This window comes from Xiphias gladius, chromosome 4 (assembly GCF_016859285.1).
Source record: "Xiphias gladius isolate SHS-SW01 ecotype Sanya breed wild chromosome 4, ASM1685928v1, whole genome shotgun sequence".
Taxonomy (NCBI): Eukaryota; Metazoa; Chordata; class Actinopteri; order Istiophoriformes; family Xiphiidae; genus Xiphias; species Xiphias gladius.
This window is the reverse complement of record NC_053403.1, coordinates 24,701,096-24,723,962: the sequence shown is the minus strand read 5'-3', so window position 1 is coordinate 24,723,962 and position 22,867 is coordinate 24,701,096. Positions and strand designations below refer to the sequence as shown.

General features: G+C 41.3%; 2 protein-coding genes across 4 annotated transcripts in view; one reads left to right on the top strand and one right to left on the bottom strand.

Moving 5' to 3' along the window:
- cdk19 (cyclin-dependent kinase 19) overlaps positions 1–6,715 on the bottom strand; it is a 73,555-nt gene extending 66,840 nt beyond the window's left edge. For 2 of the 3 annotated variants that reach the window (XR_005707356.1, XM_040125772.1), the window contains exons 1-2: positions 6,455–6,702; positions 1,387–1,462 (exon numbers count right to left, since the gene is read on the bottom strand). Coding sequence is in view for 2 of the 3 variants with exons in the window: in XM_040125772.1 (XP_039981706.1) it covers positions 1,387–1,462; positions 6,455–6,582 (204 nt within the window). In the remaining variant the exon portion in view is untranslated. Of the gene's footprint in view, positions 1–1,386; positions 1,463–6,454 lie in introns of all 3 variants that reach the window. The other variant, XM_040125773.1, reaches the window with a different exon arrangement.
- A 1,245-nt stretch (positions 6,716–7,960) lies between these two features.
- Positions 7,961–22,538, top strand: amd1 (adenosylmethionine decarboxylase 1). Its single transcript, XM_040125373.1, has 9 exons — positions 7,961–8,265; positions 13,392–13,478; positions 15,479–15,605; positions 16,881–16,983; positions 18,180–18,222; positions 18,657–18,801; positions 18,945–19,037; positions 19,128–19,283; positions 19,384–22,538. Exons 1-9 carry the CDS (start codon positions 8,153–8,155, stop codon positions 19,525–19,527), a joined length of 1,011 nt encoding a protein of 336 aa, XP_039981307.1. The 5' UTR covers positions 7,961–8,152; the 3' UTR covers positions 19,528–22,538.
- The last annotated feature ends 329 nt before the right edge of the window (positions 22,539–22,867 follow it).

Sequence of the window (22,867 nt, the reverse complement as noted above, 5' to 3'; positions counted from 1 at the left end):
ACATCAGTAGATAAAAAGTACACAGAAGCCCATGTATCCCACAAGTGAGACATTAAGGTATTGCTCTCCTTGTCAGCTTACAAATCAAACTAGCATGTATTTTCTTCTCATTGCCATTATTAGCATCAGTGAAAATGATTTAAAGGGTAAACGAGTGAATTTCCCCAGATATCTGGTGTAGAATTCAGCAGGTAGACACAATAAAAACCATAGATTTTCAAAATGCGTGAGTCAGCACATGGTTAGCCTAGCTTAGCACTAAGACTGGAAGCAGGGGGAAACAGCTAGCTTTACTCTGTCCATAGTTCAACAATACATGTACGAACAACCGTAAAACTGTCTTATTTAGACCCATTGACTGTTTGCCTAACCTGTAAATACACAAAAATGAGAATTTGTGGTTTTAGATGGTGTCATGTGCTGGAACTATTTCTTGACAGACAACAGTTAATCCATCTACCAAGCAATGCTATGCAGAGCCTCTTGCTATATAGTGGGTTGCAGATAGAGTCACCAACACAGGTACTGGTTTTCATCTCTGTACAGGTGCAATGGTGCAAAAGAGGAAGTCAGGTGATGTTGTATAAAGAGCAACAAAGTCCACATAGGAAGAAGGTCATGGATGGATGGATGGATGGGTCAACAAAACAACCTCATCATGATGCAACAAGTCCTCCAACCAGGACCTTCGTTGTCACGGTTACGATAATAAACACGCAGTTAAGGTTGTGGAACGATCATGGTCAAATAAACAATGTTGACTATTGGTTTCATACGGGAAACAGGCGGCGGTCCCCGCCATAGTCCTGTGTTTTGACCCGTCCATCCACCTAGACCTCCTCCCTTTATACAACATCACCTGACTCCCTCTTTTGCTCACGCAATAATTACTACCACCGCAGGAGGTCGCCTAACAATAAAACATAGCTATGGGTCATAGTAAGCTGTTTGCACAGACGACCAGTAGGGTCGTTTTTTAGGGGAGGACAGTTTCCCATGATGACAGGTCCAGGATGCTGCGCACAGTCTCTGTGTCGAGGAAAAGCTTTTAATTGCCAATAAAAGCACAAATTGTATTCACGTTTTTGTTTGTACATGGATTAAACAAACGAGATACAAAATGTTCATTAGCTTTATGCATATTTTTTCACTTTGGACAGAGCCAGGCTAACTGCTTTCCCCATTTGTAATCTTGATGCAAAGCAAGGCTAATCACTCGAGCTCTGGCCTGAACGCACAGACATGAAATAGATATCTATTTGCTCATCTCATCTCTCACAAAGAAAATAAAGTAGCATATTTTAAAAAATGTTGAACTTTGCCTTTTAGATGAAACAGTGATCTACGACTCAGAAACAAAAAAACAAACAAAATTACATAACTTACAGCAATTTCCCTGCAGGCAGACATTGATATTCCAGTGCCTTCTATTTGTTTCAGTGCATACTCCTTCTCATCTTTCCTGTAGAGCCAAAAAGAGAAAATGGGAACAACATTACAAAAGAAAACATTTTTTCCCCAATTAAACAATGCTGCCTTTTTAACATCATCCTGCTTTGGTTACGTTGGGTTTTGATTATTAAAGCAGGAGGTGTTTTGGGAGAAGGAAGGACAGCAAGGGCAGGAAAAAGCTTACGAGGGTTCCGCTGCCATGGAGGAATCCCTGCCTTTAGGAGTGCTCTGTTGCCCCCACCCCCCGCATTTGCAGGATAACATTTACCCTTATGAATCAAATTTGTGCATGACAATCAGCTAATAAGTGAAATGTGACACTGTAGGCCTGAACATGATCAGCAGAAAACTACTGATTATTGTAGATAAGCAGTGTTCCATGGTATGAAATCCAGCCTGAGCACAGAGCCATGATGAAAATAAAAGCTAAAAGGAACCATTTTCTATTTAAAAAAGTGCAGAACGGCAAAATTAAATTGTAAACACAGCCTGTGGACAGCATCCAAGAAGTAGACATCAAACCCTCTTCAGCCAATGACCATTTCCAGTGCCTTTGGAGAGGGCCTTTGGAGCTCTCAGGCACACATCTCTAATACTAACTGAGCTGCACAGATGTTCAAAACAGGGCATAACATTTAATCTTTTGGCCTGTAAACAAAATTTCCTCATTTAATTTTATTCAAATATACATAATAAAATTGTATCCAGTACTCAGCTATGCAAAGGCAGAGGAAAAAATGAAGAGACAACTCAGGAAATTAAATCTAGAGATAAATACATTATGTTAATTTTTAGCCCTTTTTTAGCCAGTGTTTTCCAGTTAATGGACAGCTCCTCCATGTAACCCTCCAGCTATTTTTTTCAGTTTGAAGAGAGGGGCAGTTTAATATTAATTTGCAACAGGTGTGGGCCTGCACTCTTAAAGCACTGACACACCAAGCCAGCTTCATAAACTACTAAATACTGACGGCTGTGTTGCCTCACATCATCTGCTAAAAGTTGCATTTACATACTGCAAAAACGACAGCCAATGGCAATGGCTGGCCACTCGCATACCTGTATGTTATGTGTGTGCCTGACAGGAAATTACTAGTAAATAAACTCTATGTGTACTCCAAGGAAGATTAGGGAAATATGAACACAAAAGCTGAGCAACTGTTTCGGTCACTGTGAATCTGATCAAACTGTCTCTTTAGAAGCCCAGAATACAAATTTAGAATATATGTCTAACAAAATGTTTCATATGGTACTGCTTCGCAATCGCGTTTTCAGCTTATGGAAAAAAATTATTAGCCAGCCAATAAGAGTACTTTCACCAGTTGCCTCTAAAGCGGGTTTAACATGCCAAAACGGCTACAGACAAATCAAAAGCGTGAGACTTATCACAAAATCCAAAGGCAATGGTCGGCAGCATGCGGCCAAGCCTCCCCCAATGGGCAAATGTCGGCTTCGTTGGTCAGAGCCCTTGAGATCACTGCATAGCCTTTGTGCTGGTTAGTGTGTGTCTGCAATGCCACTGCAGGCCTCAGCAAATATGTCAATGCGGTTTGCGCACAGTCCCATCACGTCCCTCTCAATATTTGGAAGACTGTGGTCTGCAGATGCACTGGTAACTGGCTCTTGGTGGGGACTATGCAATGCCAGCACCATAAACCTATGCTTAGAAACCACCAGAGACGAGGAGCGCTGTAAATGTCTGAACAAAGTTTAGTTTTGAACCGAACTGTCATAGACAACCAAATGTTTGGGGTAATATTATTAGAATACAGCCATAGTAGACCAATCATGACTGGACAGGGCTAAGATTCTAGGAATTGAATTGAAAGCGGCTAAACCTGAAGATGTTATCACAGAAATTTAAGTGATTATTGCCTGCAATATATGCCATTCATTCTGCAGTGTGAATGTTGCATTTGAATGTGTAGCATTCACATTTGACTCAAAATTAAAAGTGATTCGACCTATTAACCACAAGTACTGGTATCTCTGTTACTGCATTCTTTGATACCCCTTGAGAGATTTCCACCACTTACCAGCGTATCTTTTAGAGGATAAAAACTCTCCCGATTTAAGCGCAAAAAGATAACACAAGGTAAGTTCACTATTTGAATATCGCAGTCTCACGTCTACAGCAGAGAGATGCACAGTTGGAGCCACACAGCTATAATCCTGGCTGCTATTAGCACAATTCCAGATTGTATACATATGTAGAGAGTTAATCTATTTTAACCACTGACTAGAGACCATTTTGGGATGGGATCACATCAGCTGCGATGACCCATGAGTACTCATTACTACATTATCACATTAGTACTCGGTACTCATTACCACATTATTACATGAGTAATCAGTACTCGTGGGTCGGACCACACCCTTCTTCAAAACCGGCCTTGATTTTGATCTCAGCTAAACACCTGTAAGGTTTCTTGACTGTGTCTTGCGCTGTTATGATGCTGTCGCGTCACTGCGGGACAAATTCTGTCCACAGAAGGACAGACATATAAACACCTGCCGAAGTACACAAAACCACCGCTGTGGTAGTTCCCACTACAGTAAGTGTCTCCAGGACCACATTTAGCAATGATAACACGCAGACTCACAAGGTGAAAACAATACCAGCCGCAACACCTTGTCAAGGACATACTTCCTGCCAAGCAGAATAAACTTGCTAATGTTGAATATTAATTATACTGTTGATGTTAATCCAGCTAACATTTAAAAATGTGTGGTAATCAAGATTGTTCAGCAAGGAAGTTGCAATTATTAATTTCTAGAATTTTATGCACTAAAATTTCCAGACTGTGAAGTTATGTAGATTTTTATTTCTGTAAATCCTGCTTTCCTTTTCAAACTTTTCAGGTATTTTATTGTGAAGAGCTTTACAAAAATGCATCTGCACAATTCTTAGAGGTCGTAAAATTGAATGAGCTGAACCTGGGCTTTTCGAGCTGAAATATCAGCTCTATTGGTAATGCTACACTGCTTGACTTACTTGAAAAGGCCTTTTTCACAGCGGACATTTTGACTTGCCATGGCAGGAAAAACACAGCTGTACCTAATAAAATGAATAATGGCGGCACTCTATTTATGTCAATCAGAACTGAAAAAGACATAATGTATTACCATAAACGCATTGGGCTATCACAAACTACCTACCTACAGTACCCCAAGGGCAAAGCATGACAGAGTAAATTACCGTTGCATCTATTAGTTACTATAGCTGGATATAGGAGCCAGAGGTTTTACAACACCCCCATAAAACAATAATGAGCTGAAGATTGACAAGTATTTGTGACAGTATTTTTAAGAAACCTTTAGGTAAGCTACATTTCCCTGTACAAAATCTAAAACCCCCTTCAGGATGTTATTCCCTCGCAGCATTAAACAAGCTCTCAGGTATTACTGCTGCAGAGATGACCTGGCCATGCTCACCTTTTGACCTCACATCACATCTCTATTATCCAGTGTTGTAGGAGTGGATAAAGTAAGACACCGCCTGCAGCCTTGACTCAGCTTTACAACTCAGTGAGTCAATGATATTTCGAGGAATGGCGTATCTGAGATGCTGGTTACTGTAAAACGACAAAATACGACTGATGCAAATCACAAATTTATGGCTGCACCAATCCCACTTTTTCGGTCCTGATAGAAAAGTTCAAGTCAGGCTTTTGGCAGATACTGAGTACTGATCCACTACTGGTTCTCTTTTTTCTTTTTCATGTTACCTTCAATTTTACCTTACACAATATTCTATGTAACATGAGGCTGTAACTACACATCTCATCTGTTAATCAGTTACATCTAGCTGATACCCGATCCCTTTGAATTACATGTTTCTAGAGGATTATAAAAATCTGCATTATTACAATTTTATAACAGCAGTAACTAACTGTACTTTTTGCCGTTTTTTTTAACAAAAGCGGTGAAGCAACAGTATTTTATTCAAATTGGTCACATCTGGTCCTCTGTAACATTTGTTCCATCCCTGTAACGGTCTCTTAGGTGTGTGCACATTTTAATTATATTGTTATAGAACAATAAAACATTGTATTAGTGACTAAGAAAGAGTATTTCACATCTAACTGTCACATCTAGCTGATGCCTGATCTCTGTAAAAAGGTCACTGTACGGTAGGCACCAAAACCATGAGTGTAATATCAGTGACTACTTCAGATTTCTTACTTTGTTTGGCCAGCAGGTAGAAACACAAAGCTATAAAAGTTGTAACAGGAAAGGGAGAAAAGAAAGCAACTTTTCATGCACTATTCCCCTGCTAAAAGCACTTTTTGCATTAAATTTTCTTTCCGCGCTGTCAGGTCAGAGGGATTGACCTTTTGGCAATCGTAAAAGTTTCAGTTACACTGTCAAAAGAAAATTGCACTGCCAACTTTTATTGTGAACTGGGAGTTTGCCATTTCGTGCAACAAATAGTGACACTGTTGGAACAGTGTAACAGAAGCGTGAGGACGTTCCTGTTGTTGTTATATACATTGTGTTCACGCATGCATTTGACTGTAATATGCTTGACAGTGTGAAGGGCAAGAGTGAGAAAAATAGGTATCGACTGCGAGTCTAAAAAAAGTTTGGCAGTGCACGGTGTTAAATTTGGGTGAGCAGCTTGTTCGTGAAAAGGCGCTGAAATGTCACCACCGCGTGAGAATGACGATAGCAGTGTCCTCCGGTACGTTTCGGTGCATTCAGAGCAAGCTATCTTCACTGGCGCCGTAAAGAAGAGACTTGTCAAAACGTAAATAGCGCCGCTGCGTTGTTTGGGGGGGGCGGCGGCGGAGGAGGAGGAGGAGGAGGAAAGGGGGGTGGGGGGACCGTTGGTGAGTGAGTGAGTGCGTTACATGAAAACAAAAACACAGAAACACGGGTTAACGCTTCGGGGAGGTTCAAATCTAACGCCCCGTTCAAAACACAACCGAGTTGTGCGTTGAGAAAATGCATCCTGTAGTCAGTTTTATGTCAGTATAAACAACAACGTTCACGGTTATCTTACCCGTCTTTGCGCTTAGCTTTATAAACGTGCCCGTAGGTGCCTCGACCCACTTTGCAACCTTCATATTCGAACAGATCTTCTACTCTCTCTCTCTCGGCCGCCAGCTTTGTTTTGAAGTCGTAATCCATTTTAACCCATAAATACGTCTTAATTTACAATAAAATAAAATATTAATTATTACATGCATTAATTAAATAATCTGGTCGTTTTATTCCCCTACCATTTCCTTGTTTGGGATTTTGGTCTGCTCCGCTTAATGTTCACTGGCTCGTTGACGTTTCTAATTGGCGCGCAGAGCTCACTGGGTAGGGTAGTTCTTTCGAGCAGGCGCCGCTGTTCGCCAGCCCGCAAGCCGAGATGTAAGAAACTACAACCCGCGTTTCTCGCTGCGGTTTGTTACACTTTGCGTACTCATGAACGCTCTTCAAAAATGCAGGCATCGGCGGTCTGGATGTCACGGTGTACAGAGCCGTTCCTTCAAAGTATATTCCTCACGGTCCATATACAGATTTGGAAATACTTTAATGATCCCCAACGGTTAGTGGCGGTAATTTTGTAGCATACACCCTAATCATTATCAACGCAATACAATAAATACAATAGGTCTACACAGAAAAATATAAATTAAGGTTTTTTTATAAAATACTTTTGTCTCTTATTGTCAGATAAGTGTAAATAGACACACCCAAATTGCTACTGCCTACTTGGCACCTTCATTTGATAATAAGGATGATGATGATGGTGATTTTTGTTGTTGTTGTTGTTGTTGTTGTCTAGTAATGGCAAAGAATCTAAGTCTTGCCATGTCATTTTGTCATTTGGTTGATAAATGAATTTATATGACTTGTGCAGTAACAGCGGTACTATATAATACCGACACAATGCAATCACATGATTTTTTTCCTCAACTGCAACTTTGTATTATATGCGTAGTAATATTACTCGCACATATAATTTAGAGTCACAGGTGTGTATTTGTCTGTGTCAGCATGATGTATAAACAATAAATTAATGCAGTACGGTCATGCAATGGTACGTGGTAGGAAATAAAATATACTAACATGTGATCCATATGAGCAGAAGCAGAAGACAGAAAGTGCCTTAAGCATATTGGAGCTCTAAAATAAAGTATTTATGCGACAAATAAGTAAAATAGTCCCATATGTTCAAATAAGGACTGAAATGAAAATCACTTACTGTGATATTATTATAATATTATAATAAAATGTAATTTGGGCCACTGTATTTTGATTTTGTGTGTGTGTGTGTGTGTGTGTAGAGCCATAACACGCTAGATGTAGGCTGTAAAAAAAAAAACCAAACAAACAAAAAAAAAAAACTTAACGTGAGGAAACCCCTGTTTTTGCCATGATTGATAGGTAACTGGACCAACCGAGTATCACAGGACAGAGCCTGGCGAATGGATTGGCTGAATTGCAAGACTGACGTAACTGTGGCTAGCATATAAAACCTCCGCGCCATTGGCATTCAGTGCTCTACACAGTATGGCCGGCGATATTAGCTAGCACTCGCTAACGGTATTCTCTGTAAAAGGGAAGACGGTAACTCAAGAAAATCAACACCTGGATTGCTTAAAGGACTGTACCTCAATAAATTATAACTGATCGAGGAAGGATTAATTAAACTGTAAACGTTACAACCGACGTTTAATATTTTTTGTTGGGTGTCTGTTGTCTCATGATGGAAGATAACGGTGCACATTTCTTCGAGGGGACTGAGAAGCTGTTGGAGGTGTGGTTCTCTCGGCAGGATGAGACCAAAGGAACCGGGGACCTCCGTACCATCCCAAGGTTTGTGTCATTTGAATGTCTCAGCTGCCCTGTCAGTCCTCGGCGGTGTATGGAAACGTTGGCGGAAACGCCGGCCACATGCATGGCTTCATTCCCTCTAATCATTCGTGACATTTAATCAGTTAAATGTGGCAGAATATTGTTCCCAGCTTCAATTTCTTATCTATAATCACTAGTTCTTCCTTAGTTAGGGAACTAGGAAGGGACTCAAATTCTGACACCGGAGCACATTAGTAGTAAGCTAGCCAACACCGTCACTCGAAAATGGCCACCTCCCCCTTTAGCAGTGCCAGTTCAAAGCTGAGTCATTCATTCTTCATCCTGGAAATGTATAGCAATTAACATTTTGTTACATTGATATGATCCCTCACTTGTTATGGTGAGCGATAAATCAGTGGTTATAATGTTTAAAAAGCCGCCTTGACAGCAAGTTGGCTTTCCGTTTCTAGCTAGCTAACTTTAGCTAGTTCCTGGGAGAAAATATGCAAATAATTCAGTTGTCTCGTGCTGGTTTCCTGGTCGTTGTGCAATTGAAAAGTTGCTGCTGTGTGATTTTAGTTAGTCTTATGCTTTCATAATGTAATGTGTCAGCTCACTTTGATACCAACATTGGGCGGGCTCGATCCCCTTTTTGTAACCCCTGTCGGTGCGCAGACGTTTTATTGCCCCCGCATTGGTTTTTGGGACGTCGTTTGATTGAATTACGTCAATGTGCTAACATATACTAAAGTAATTGTGGTAGGTGGTCAGGCGGAGTTTGCTTAAAATGATGTGTGATTTTTGTTTTTCCTGTAAAATGTGGAGTTTATTTTTTTCTGCGTCATTCAACAACGAGGGGGCCTCACTGAAGATGTCAAGCATGTGGTCGCCCGTCGTCACCGCGTGTTACCTCGGCTGCAGCGACACTGGCCGCCAACACGAACGGACACGTCCAAGTCACAGATGACTGGAGGCTCAGTGTCTAGTCAACCAAATGGAATTTTCTGTGCAATGAAGAGTTGTTGTTGCGGTTTTGGTGGCTGGGAAGAGTCGCTCTCAAACGCTCCCCGAGAGAATTTACATGACTATTACCAGAGACACTAAGTCATCAATCAGCGTTTTGGGATGGGATGCCATGACTAATAGCGAGGTGCTCCTTTTTTATATTTAGCTTTAGCTCACTCCTTGGGCAAACACTCACTGCATGGCAGCCCCAAGAACTGCTTCTGGGACTAATATTGCCCGTAGTCCTTGTTCCGGTCACGTTTCCAGCCATGCAGGCACTCCCCTCCCAGTTCTTCTGATTGGTTAGAGGGTCTCCCTGCTGCGATTTGCTTAGAGGCACTTGGCTGCATTCAAAGAAACGGGCATGTCTGGGTAATGGGACATTCGGAGAAATGGATGGGGATGGTCAAAAAGGCTGTTGACCTTTGCTCCTGTTCAACATCGCAAAATCCATTTGCTACCGTGCCTTAAGCAGAGAGGAGCTTGTAGTAAGTAGAAAAAGTTAGTTATGAATTAATGGATCAAAAGGAATTAGGTGAGCCATCTCACTGTTTGGTGCTGAATAAAATGTCCACTGAGGTAGTTGAGAGGACTACTCTCGCTTCTTTAGTGTGAGAGTTGAGCAACTGGAGGCGTGGTTATAGTGTCCACAGAATGATGTACAGTGACAACAGCTGTTTACAAACCATCACCCCTGTGGCACATTCTTTTGGTTTAAAAAACCGGTCGACTGCATTTCTGTTCAGTCAAAGTTGTCTAAGGTTTAGCCTTTTTGAAACAGCTTGCCACTTAGTAATACACTGCTGCCATAACAGGTAAAGAACTAAGTGAATAGGCTGTGGCAAAGTTCAAGGCCAAATCTGCCGGCACTTTGAGCGACTTTTCTGGTCATTAACGGGATCACTGAGGTCAGTTTAAGAAAAGTGTGTGGGCAGTTGGGTGAATGAGGGTTGGCATTATTTTACAGCCAGAGGGCAGATTAACGGCTCAGAGGGACACCAGTAATCAGGCTTGCTGGATGTCAGCCAATGTCCAAATAAGTCCACAAGGGCATCTGATTCACAAATGTGGAGCTCACTCACATTACCTCCACTGTCCCTGCCTCAAGGCTCAATGGCAGCTTGCATTCATCTTCTAGTGATCGTCAAGCAAATAGTCCTGAAGGCCAGTCAATGGATCACATCTACATGCCTCAATATGTTGTCTTCCCTGTGCGCATGGCTTGGCAGCTAAATTTAGTTTTGCAGTTATCACTTGTGAATTAATCAGTCTTATGACTTATTTTTGGTTTTTTTTTTTTTTTTTCACCATTCCTTTTTAGTTTGTTGTCAAATGTAACCAGCAATCCAGGATTCTGTATCATCTTGGTTAACCATGTATCCTTGTCTCCTGGATGGATAAACAGCCTGATCCAGTCCATTTCCTGGAGACCAAAATTTCTTTGAGGAAAATCTGATCCTGCTAAGCGACCAGAATTAACCTCTGGTGTGCATTTCACACTGAAACGGGAGCTGACCCAGGTCTTCAGTAACGCTGTCCCTCTGGTATGAACCTGGGAAGCTGGCATTTTGCAAAATTTTTGAAGTTATATTGTGTTTATTAAAAAAAAGTGAATCATAAAATTCTGACTGGATAAATCATACCTGTTGTACTTAACCCTTTTTTTATCTAAAGAGACAGGCCCTCTTTGTTACTTCAGTTCAGATAAAATGTATGAGGGCAAGAATTTCACTGTACCAGGGTTTAAGCTTTGTCAGTTTTTCTCTGGAAAATTTGTATCATGTAAACAGAGTCTAACTCCTATCAGTTTGGCACAGTCGTTTGCTTAATTGTACTTAGCCAGTTGTAAGATGGGAAAGAAAAGTGGCTGCTTAGTTTACTGTGTTACAAACATAAGCAGAAGATTAAAAATGTCTAGATTCACTATCAATAACTCCCCTCATACGTATTTTTAATGGCAGTATGTTCAGACAATTGCTCTACAATAAAATGGTACCATGCTAATGACACGTTAATGGCAGCACAGAATATTTGTTATGATTTTAAAGGGGCCAAGTCATCAAGTGAGCCTCAGACACACTCACATCAAGGAGACATCCATTTCAGAAAATTCCAAAGACACTGACTCACTTTTCTGACTTCTCAATATGGTGGCCATAGTTGAGAATTAAGATGGTGTACAAATATAAAACCAGCTTGTTGACGTCGAGCCTGCAGCATGACATTATGCTATTATGTCATTCTTTGTGGGAAGCAAATTAAATTTAGAGACCCATAACATACACGCAGTGTGAGTTGTGATGTTGCACACCGACAGTGTGGGGGTTTAAGAAATCTTGTAGCACACACATTTAGTCTTCTTATCCTCTGTATGAGGTGTTCTCAAAGGCTGGGTGGTTAGAGTGTGCACTTTTTACCATCATGATGTGCATTACCAGACTAAGGCCAAAATTAACTGGTCAGAGGCTAGTCAATATTCATGACAGATTTCATCAGACTCCAATTGTCACTCAGCAACTAAGAATAGGAGACTGGCAATCTATTGTTTAGTCAGTGTATGCTATTCTTAAAAAAAAAAAAACCTGCTTTGTCTCCTCATGAATTACTGTGTATTTTGGCTCCTGGAAATAGTCCCCAACTGTCAGTCGATGTGGTTCCATCGAAATGTTAGACGAGTTTTAGACACGCAGACAAGCGGATGTGTAAAGGCTGCAGAGTTGATACAAATCTGAGCGTTTTCCTATACATGCCCAAAATGATGTGATAAGGTATTTTTACAATCACAAACCAGTGTAAAACATGGCCTTTCATTGGTGCTTGCCATCATTAAGACAGCATTTGTTACTTTTATTGATTGCAGAGTTTTTGTCAGTTTACTATGGGAAAGAAGTAGGGCTAGCATGCAACAAGGGTCCCCGGCTAGACTTGAACTGGGGCATTTTTGTTACTTGTATCCTAGGCCGCCTGGTTACCCAAAGCCACCAGGATTTGAATTTTATTTTTTTTTTTTTTGTTTTTTGTTTGTTTTCTATATTCTGGTCTTTTTGATGCAGGGACATATAAGAGTGAATCCCAGCAAGACTTGCCAGATACGGTTTCTGCAATATTCTCAGTTTACAGCCTAACTAAGCATAATCACTTTATTTTAAATGTGATTTTCAGCAGGTTTTTATAAGCACATTAAAAATGTGCATTAAATTGTTGAATGGAACCCTCTGTAATTTAGCTGGTCAGCAAGTAAACGATTTACTGTTCACACCTGCTCTCTGACCGGAGCTGTTACTGCCAGTTAAAAGGACCACTGCTGACAGTCTAGATAGTCAAAGAGACACATTTCTCATTCTTCCTCAAAAAAGGCTGTCGATTCATGTACTGTAGGCCTGTCCATCAGTCAGGGGGTAAACTATGCAACATTCGCTGCTGGTAAATTCCCCATTGAGCGTTGCACTCCTCGCGCTCTTTCGCTACTGGCCTAGACTGTGCTGTGCTTCCTACTGGACGCTCTGAATGGGCTCAGGCTGCCCTTCCAAGGTTGTAATGAGAGCATGACGTAACTGCATTTGCTCTGCAGCTGTCTTTGAGAGGTGGTTGGTGGCAGCGGCAGGAGCAGCCCTCTTGTTGTTGAGGAGAGTGCGGGCTGTGTTGTCTGCCCAGGAACTACAGGCACTATTCAGACACAAATCCATATTATCCTCCAGCTTTCCTGCAAATGGCAAGTACCTGACTCCTGTCAGTCTGAGCCATTCCGTTATTGATGACTTCAGACTGCATTACTGTATTGTAGAACCCCCCCCAAAAGTTGAAAAACTACAGAAAGTTCTATTCTATATCCATTTGAGATTGCTTGTTTGTTTTCTGCTATTCCCCATAGCACCATAATTTCCAGAAACGGAGTCCCTCCCTCCCTGTTAAGTTTCCCTGCAGGGCATCACTGCAGAAGAGGGTGTGCTTCACTTATTAATAGACATGGTTAAAACAACTCTGCTTACTTTCCATTGTGTATTTGTTGTGCGGTCAACCAGCACATTCTGTTTTTCTTTCCTGTAGTGGGATTCACTTCCACATGGCAACCAGGTGTTTAAAAAAATATAAATAAATGAATCCCAGAATACTAAATCTCGCCCTTTCATTTTTCTTTTTAGGTTTGAGTGGGACAAACTTTTGGAGAATGTGCACTGTTTGATCATAAGTGTGACAAAGACTGACAAGCAGGAAGCTTATATACTCAGGTGAGTGCTAGGTCTTTACTTACATAATGTTTCCTCTGTTTTCCTTCTGATCACTGATTAGAAGGCAGACAGGATTGGACAACGGTCACCTGTAGGCCGCTTGTCATTTACAGTTCAGTCTCTGTCTCAGGTGATGAGACGAGACCTATGGGCACATGCATTATATGCTGCATAGTCTTATTGTATATATTATATCCAAAGGGGGGATGTAACAAGTGTAAAAGTTTCAAGAAAATCCTGCTTCAACAGTATTTTAAAGAGTTGATGGGCTCAGGATGACACTGGAGGCTGCTATGAGACCAGTTACCCACAGTTGTTTTCCATTTCTCCCCTCACCTAGAGTCTAATACAGACTGAAAGCAATAAATTTCAAATTACACATAACTAAGGTGAATTAGTATGGGGGGGGGGGTGCTTTATTTTTATGATTTTATTTCTTAAAACCAACTTTGGTATTAGATGGGTGGGATATCCCACCTAAAAGATTATTTTAATACCACTTTTTCAAAGTTGTTAAAAAGTACATCCGCTGTAATTACTGCTCTGCCATGTGGTTAAAGCACCTGCGTGCCAAGTAAAAACAAGTTACACCACCTACAGTGGCAGAGGCTGTTTGCCTGATGTTTACATGTATATTTCAAAGGGTAGAGCAGTACATGGGTTGAAGGAGAACCACCTAACCAAACATTAAGATGTGACTGAAGTTCAGAGTTTCAGCTTTAATTCAAGGGATTTAAAAAAAAAAAAAAAAAATCACATTAACCATTCAGGAATTACTACCATTTTTATACATAGTCCCTCATTTTCAGAAGCTCAAACGTAATTGGACAAACATAATTATAAATATAAGGATTATTTTTAATACTTGGATGAAAATCCTTTGCAGTCATGACTGCCTGAAGTCTGGAACCCATGGACATCACCAAAAACTGGGTTTCCTCCCTTGAGATGCTTTTCCACGCCTTTACTGCAGTCATCTTCAGTTGCTGCTTGTTTGTGGGTCTTTCTGCCCTCAGTTTTGGCTTCACTACATGAAAAGCATCCTCAGTTGGGTTGAGGTCAGATGACTGACTTGGCCATTGGAGAATATTCCATTTCTTTGCCTTGAGAAGCTCTAGGGTTGCTTTTGCTGTATGTTTTGGGTCATTATTCATCTGGAATGTGAAGCACTGTCCTATCACTTTTACAGCATTTGGCTGAACCTGAGCAGACAATATAGAACTATACACTTCAGAATGCATCCTGCTACTTCTAACAGCAGTCACACTATCAATAAACACCAGTGACCCAGTTCCATTGGCACCCATAGATGCCCATTCCATAACACTGCCTCCATCTTGTTTGACAGACGATGTGGTGGCTTTGGATCATGAGCCATTCTTTTCCTTCTCCATACTCTTCTCTTCCCATCATTCTGGTACAAGTTCATCCTGGTTGCAGTTGTACAAAGCATCTTGTTCCAGAACTGAGCATGGGTTTTTTTTTTTTAAATTTTTCTGGCAAAGTCTAATCTGGCCTTTCTGTTCTTGAGTGACCTTGTGATAAACCCTCTGTATTTACATTCATGAAGGTGTCTCTTGATTGTAGACTTTGACAATGAAACACCTGCCTCTTCGAAATTTTTCTTGACCTGACTAGATGTTGTGAAGGGGTTTTTCTCTCTTGCAATCACCCACTTCAGTTGTCTTCCATGGTCTTCCAGGCTTTTTGATGTTGCTGAGCTCACCAGTGCAGTCCTTCTTTTGAATGGCCTATACTAAGGTTTCTGCCATCTGTCTGATTAGGTTTGTTTTATTTGTTAAACCCCTTGAATAAAAGCTGAAAGTCTACACTTCAATCACATCTTGATGGCTTTTTTTTTCAAATCCATTGTGGTGGTGTACAGAGGCAGAATAATGAAAATTGGGTTACTGTCCAAATACTTCTGTACTGAAATTATTTCTACAGTTAGGTACATATGTTTCATGCCTTTATTGTGTTGTTTTTTCCCCCCTCCACAGTGAGAGTAGCATGTTTGTCTCCAAGAGACGTTTCATTTTGAAGACATGCGGAACCACCCTCTTGCTGCAAGCACTGGTGCCTCTGCTGGAACTCGCCAGGGAGTACTGCGGCTTTGATGCCATTGAGGTTGGACATATATATTAGTTGCATATATTTAAAATAAATATGTACATGTGAACACTGAAACTCAAAATATCATGATTTCTGCACTTCTTATACAAGGTTTTCTCCTACTATTATAAAACTTAGGTGCAGCGCCTACACCAAATGAACAGAAAAAACTAGAGTTCTCTAGCTCTCTGGAGAGGGAGGATACCATACTGGTCCTCATATAACTGAATATTTTTTTCTGAAACTTTAAAAAAGTGGGGGTTGTCTTCTATTTCAGGACAAGACAATTATGTGTTCATTCATGACAACAGATATTCTTTTTGAATGGAGATCACTAGTGTAACTACGGTCTATCACAGAGTGTTGCATTATGGGTTATCTGTGGCCTTCCTATGTTGCTAGGCTAGTGATTGTTTTTGAGTCCGTCTATAGTGAGTCTTTCGGAGTTGATCAGCCTTGAAAGTGTCTGGTTAGTCCAGTTTAACCTGCAAGAGTTTCTGAAGTCTGGTGTAACATGTTCTGTTAGCCACTGAGGAAATAAATTCATGACTTGTTTTCATGGGTGAAAAAAAGTTCTTAGTCTCCTGACATCTTTACATCAGGAATGAACCTGGGAGAAAATCTGTCAAACAGTCAAGAATTAACAGCTGTCTAAAAGATGATGAGGTCAGAAAGACTGAAGCTTGAAAAATGTGAACTGTCAGAGAAAATAATAATGTGAGAGAGGAACGGACTTGCTGCTGTAACTCAGTCAGCTGACTAGTGGCCACTGGGAAAGTGGGAAAGTCTGGGAAAGACTACAGAGGTCCAACCGAACAAAGTTTTGTTAAGCAGCCAAACTCTGTTACACTGTCAAGGGAATATGGGAGGATGAAAAAAATTGCGGTTCAAGTCCGTTCACGATAACTCTTGTTTACCAATAGTATTTTTTGAACGGCGCACAGTGTGATCGCTCACAAAAATAGGAAGGATTACTTCGGGACATAGCGCTCACTTCAGTCTTCAGATTTGTTTTCTTTTCTTCTTGCTAATGTCTATTAATGTGGAAGAACAACAGTCTGTGTTGTTTTTATAAATATTGTAATGATAGTGGTCCAAAGTGATGTGAAAATGCATATTTCCACAATGCACAATGTCCAAACTCCTCACAACCTTACCAAGCCCCCCCTCACCACTACCACCATCAAGCTAACATGGCGCTTCGACCATCCAGAAACTCAGGGAAAACCCTGTTATGCCATGCTTGTAGCTGGTGCATGATTATGGGACTGATCAGACACTGTTTTTCAGAATTTCTTCTACTCCCGCAAGAACTTTATGAAGCCAACCCATCAAGAGTTCCCTCATCGAAACTTCCAGGAGGAAGTGGACTTTCTCAGCCAGATTTTCCCAAGTATGTAACGCATCCATTTTGTCATTCTTGTTTATCCATCTTAAGAAACTTGTCTGAAAATGTATTTTTAAGAAACAGAGGGAGGGTATCTGCAGGTCTTGAAAAGCTATAAAAAGCATTGATTGGTTTCCTCAAATGTATTACAAGGTTAAAAAAAAATACAAAACTTTTACTAATCTTGTTAATTTTTTAAGGCAGCAATGTTGGTAAAATTTTATTTTTATTTATTTATTTATTTATTTATTTTTTGCCATTTTTGCAAAAACTGACGTGAAACAGCCCAGTACTATTGTTCCAGACCTATGACGTTATGTAATATATATATGGACCTTAAATTAATTGGTTAATCCATTCATCCATCCATTTTCTGTTCTTTATCAGGCCCAGGTCATGTTTAATGATTTAATACGTTTTATTATTACGATTAATTATTATTTTAACATTCTGCTAGGAATTACTGACACAATTTTCAATAAATTCATCCATCCATCCAGCCATCCAACCATTAGCTATAACGCTTAGCTTGTGGGTGTTGCAGGGGGGTTGGAGGCAATCCCAGGTGACATTGGGCAAGAGTATAAGGTATACCCTGGACAGGTCGCCAGTGTATCACAGATAGAACCATACACCATTCACACCTACGGGAAATTTGGAGTGGCCAGTTAGCCTAACCTGCATGTCCTTGGACTGTGGGAGGTAGCTGGAGTACCCGGAGGAATCCCACACAGGCACAGGGAGAACATGCAAACTCCACACAGGAAGGTTCTGGGTTCAAACCTTCTTGCTGCGAGGTGACAATGCTAACCACTGCACCACCTTGCTGCCTCACTAAATTCATGCACTTTGTAAATAATTACGGGCTTTTTCATGCTTATTGGTCATGCTTATGTTTTCATTCATTAGTTTCATACTTTGGCCAGTAAGACCATGAAACTGGAGACTCCAGAAATTGCATTTTATGGGTTATTAATGCAGTCTTTAAATTTAACTTGGTAAACCATGAGAAATGATGCTGTGCCTCCTTTTTGATTTGATCTCTAGCATTTGTGTTGTGTTTGTGTCTAGAAAGGTTGAAAAATGTCCTTGGCCTCTATAAATTCACTAGACAATGCATGCAATTCCATATTTGAGATTCCCTGCCAACCGTAACCATAAGGGCAACTCAAAACGATGATCTATCTTTTTGCTTCGTCCAGATGGTGCAGCCTACTGTATGGGGCGTTTGAACTCTGACTGCTGGTAAGCATCACGCAGTTTCCCTTTACTGGTTGAAACTTAATGTATTTTCTACACAATATCGCTAATTTGAGTGGGCATTTATGTTGCAGGAATGAATACTGAATTATGTTCTCCAATAATTTTATCCTTGAAAAATGTTGTATTGACAAATGTATAACATAGATAGTCAAAAAGGCAGCTGGTAGCAGTGTCTTGTGTTATTGGAGACTTTCAGCCATAGCAGGATATTGCTAGGTGACATTTTGCTTTTTAGCACAGATAATTGCTGCATCTAGTACAATCATGAGACGGAAGTAAAAAGGTCACGTCTGTTCTCTTGGTATTTATTTAAAATGAAAGCTTGTTCGGGACCTTTTCTACAGTCTTGTTAAGTCTCTGTATCCACCGTATTTGGTTGTAGACATAAATAACCATTCGGTTTGCATCACCCACAGGTACCTGTTTACCCTGGACTTGCCAGAGTACTGGGAAAACAAGCATGCAGATCAGACACTGGAAGTTCTGATGAGTGATCTTGATCCAGCCATTATGGACCAGTTCTATATGAAAGATGGTGTTTCTGCAAGTGATGTCACTCGTGTAGGTAGCTCTTATGGTCAACGTGTGTGTTTTTATTTGGCTCAGCAGTCTTCAGCACACCTCTGGTTGGGCTAGCAGTTGGACATGAGCAGACATGGAAAGCGTGAATTGATGTGGACACTTTTCTTGATCCCTTTTTGCAGATGAGTGGAATTCGTGACCTGATACCAGGTTCTGTGATCGATGCCACAATGTTCAACCCTTGTGGATACTCAATGAATGGAATGAAGACTGACGTGAGTGCCGCTTCCTTGTTCTCTCATTTCTACATCTAAGCAATTATTTGAACATTTCTGTAATGCGGCTCTGCTTGTTGTCTTCTGTAGGGAACTTACTGGACCATCCACATCACCCCCGAGCCGGAGTTCTCCTACGTCAGTTTCGAAACCAACCTCTCCCAGACGTCATATGATGATTTGGTTAGGAAGGTGGTGGAGGTGTTCAAGCCAGGAAAATTTGTGACTACCCTTTTTGTCAATCAGGTATGTATAAATCACAACCTTGTTTTTACTTACTGTGATTTTAATTGAAAGTGTCACTGAGTACATTTTTTTTCCTCCCCCCGTCTGTTTGCCCCTGCAGAGCTCCAAATGTCGCAGTGTCTTTTCTTCTGCCCAGAAACTTGAGGGCTACAAGCGTCTCGACCGCCAGTTGGCTCAATTCAATGATTACAATTTTGTCTTCACAAGTTACGCCAAGAACCGTCAGCAGAACCAGCAGAGCTGAGGGTTGAGGATGAAGAAGAGGCGTAAAAAGAAAGGCAGCCGCCCGGGACTACCCCCCTGCAGCCGGCCTCACCCCCCAGTAGAGAGCTTGTCGTCCTCCCCCTCCCCCCTCCTCCTCCCCTCGCGCTGCTGTCGTCGTTCAGGATCTCCTGGTGCTGACGCAGTCGCGAGCCCTAGTTTAACCTCCAGTTTGAGTTGTTTGCATTGTTGTACCTGTGACTTAGATCTCTTGCATGAAAGCTCTTTTCTCTGTTTCGATATTCTAGCTCACTCTTGCTGTGATCTTGAAGTGCATGTAGAGGAATTAAACACGCTCTGTTTGAGGCTGTCCACCTGTGCCCAGTACAATGGTCCCTTCCTGCAGGTCTCCCCCCTCATCCCCCACAGACAAGGCTTCCGCCCGCACTAGGCCAGGGCCCTGACATGCTCAGATCAGTTTGCCTCTTTATGAGCTCGACTCAGTTTGTCTTTTATAAAATCTCAAATTCAACCCGACTGGTTTGCTTTCCGATGTTACAATTGGTGTTAACGAATCACTACCAGTTATTGAGTGCACTTTAAAAACCTGTTTACTCATGGTACAAAAATAAGACAAACCTTTTGTCTCAAGTCTTATTGAATGTATAAGTCATGGTGAGCTTTTGGCCATTCTTCTCGTTGTTGAATTTCCAGAACGTACTTCAGTTTCGTTGAAAACAAATGCCATACTTGCTGTTTAATGTCGCACTGTCGGATGAAGGGTTTTGCAGCTTATTGGTCGGTGTGGTCTTCGGTTACTGTAAACTGCACTAGAGCAGATCTCTGCTTTGCTGGGCTTTGAGGCGGTGCTCAAATTGGTTCCCAACACTTGCATGCATTCAGTCGTTTGTGCTCCTCCACCTGGACAATCATATAGTCTTTGTGTTTACCCAAGCAGACGAGCTTTTAAAGTTGTATACCTGGAAAATGTGTGTGTATACATTAATCATTTAAGACATTCGGTATGCGCACTTTTTTGCACCCAGGCGTCTTTGTTTTACGGCGTGCTGTATCTATAAGAAGCTTCTGGGTGTCGTCCACACACACACATATTCAGCACTGCGATTTTTCCACATTCACATGAATTGGTTAAATGGAAAATGTTCAGACTGAATGTAGCACAGTCCATTTGAAGTGGCCTGTCCACCCGTCTTTCGAATGTACACGTCTCTAGAGAAAAGCCTGGACCTGGTTTGAGCCGAATGTACGACTCCAGGAGAGCACACCCGCACCCCCCCACCCCACACACAGAGCGCTCACAATGCCCTCTGCTGACCAGCCATTGTCCAGCTCGCAGCAGGTCTCCCCCTGCCAGAGTCAGACTGTCAGCTGGCCCCAGAACCGTGTCATAACGAGAGTGGGTCCTCCTGGCTACGCCTGCGCCCCGTTCTGAATGGGAAATAATGAATCAGACACTTTTTGCTTAGTTGCCCAGCAAAGCATTTTTCTTTTTCCCACATAATATCCATCCTCTCTCTGTCTCTTTCCGCCCCATACAGAAATCTGTAAACGCACAATAGAGGCCCACCGGTCTGAGCATGCCAGGGTGATCCCGGATCATTCCACATGTAACCGCTGCATAAACTGCCATTTTATTAAATTTATTGTGTCCAGACATTTTTTGCAGTGAATCGGTCGAAAATGTGACTCCCCTAGCAGTTTTTTTTTTTTTTTTTTTTTTTTTCCTCCTCCTTTTTGTTTGGATCAGTGCCCTTTGTTCATTGAGGGGGAAAATCCTGTGACACTGTGGTGCATGTGACTACTAGTGCCGTGTTGCTTAACAGTGTAGTGTAGCGAAGTCTCTTCCTCCCTTTTTTTTTTTTTTTTTTTTTTTCTTTTTATCAGTAGGTCTGTGTGCTTCACCTTCCTCGTTTTACCAGCTGAAAGCGTAATTGGAGCTGCCGCATCCTGATGTGTTTCGGGTAGGCGGGGACTCTTTCCTAAAGGGGTCGGGTTAACTTGTAATTAATCTTATTTCAAGTTGTGGACACGTGCTGAAAGCGGGTTAGGTTTCTTATTTATTACTTCGTGTCAAACGTCCAAGGTTTGTGTTCTCCGCCTGCCGTTCAGCCGAGTGGTGTTCGCGGTTCTTCTCCTGCCAGGGAATGCAGTTTGAATTTTGAACTGGAGAAGACACGGCGGGAGTCTTAACCTGCTTTCAGCCCTGCGGTGCAGTACATTCTGTTCCCCCAAGTATCCGCGTTGATTGCATCAACACCTATAACAGTGCGCTGATCACCTAAGGCACTCAGCGTGCAAGTTGGAACAGTTCGTGTAGGAAGTGGCACTTGGAATAGTTTCCCTCTAGTTTGTCTATCATGGCTTTTTGGAGTGGTTTCATTCTTTTCCTGAGGACCAATCTCTGCTCTTACATGAACGACCCAACTGACTGTCAAATGACGTAGGCGATCTGCCACAACTGTGGTCTTTTTTTCTTTTGAGAATTTAAACTAGCACTGGTCAAAAATACTGAAGCAGTTTCATGCTAACTGTTCTTGGATTAAGTACATTTTAGCCTTGTTGGTGTGGATCATTGCGACTTTGTTTTTATTTTTATACTGTGAACTCAAAACGCATTTTTGCAGTTGAATGGCAAGAGAATTTTATACAAAAAAATATTTTGTATTTTTGCTGCGGACCAATCTTCCTTTTTTTTTTTTTTTTTTTTTTTAAAATCCAAATGTTTTGTTATAAACCCAATGTTCAAAACTAGTTTGTTAGGAAGTTAAGGGATGACCTTTTTCAAAGTTGAATGAATCATGTATTCTTTCTTATTCTTTCACTTTCCTTTGTGAACCTAATGAAAACTGGCAGAGGAAGCGAAAGTAAAAGCCTCCCCCAGGTGAGAGAGGGTGCAGGTGCAGGATGTATCGGGATGTACTGAAGGAGAAACTTTGCTGTTCTAATTCTTTCTTTTGCTGTTCTTTGGATGGTCAAGATGTGCTAAATATATCTGTGCTACGAGCTTGATGCTTAAATAAAAAAGATACTTATCTGTGCAAATGCTGTGTTTCTTTATTTGAACTTTTCTTTTTTCTTTTTTTTTTTAAAACTGACTCAACCAATGGGGGGGAAAAAAAAAATCATGAATCTGCTATAAATGTAAGAATACTCATACAAAGTCTACATGGTTTAAACAATACAGAGATAAAGACATGATGACTCCACTATTCCATTCACTGACGTACAATGAGCCATGTGGCTAGAAGGAAAGCTGAGCCCACGTGTGTGCAGGATGGGATCGGACTGTAACAGTGGTGCAATGACTGGCTGTTAATAGGGCGCTGCAGGGATTCCAGAATGTCACTTCTGTCCCACTTGGA

What these genes read in the sequence shown, in the direction of transcription:
- amd1 (XM_040125373.1), top strand. Translation starts at nt 8,153, where the DNA reads ATGATGGAAGATAACGGTGCACATTTCTTCGAGGGGACTGAGAAGCTG. An exon ending in CTGCAAGTGATGTCACTCGT is followed by an intron (nt 18,802 to 18,944) that starts GTAGGTAGCTCT and finishes CCCTTTTTGCAG; the next exon opens with ATGAGTGGAATTCGTGACCT. An exon ending in CTACCCTTTTTGTCAATCAG is followed by an intron (nt 19,284 to 19,383) that starts GTATGTATAAAT and finishes TTGCCCCTGCAG; the next exon opens with AGCTCCAAATGTCGCAGTGT.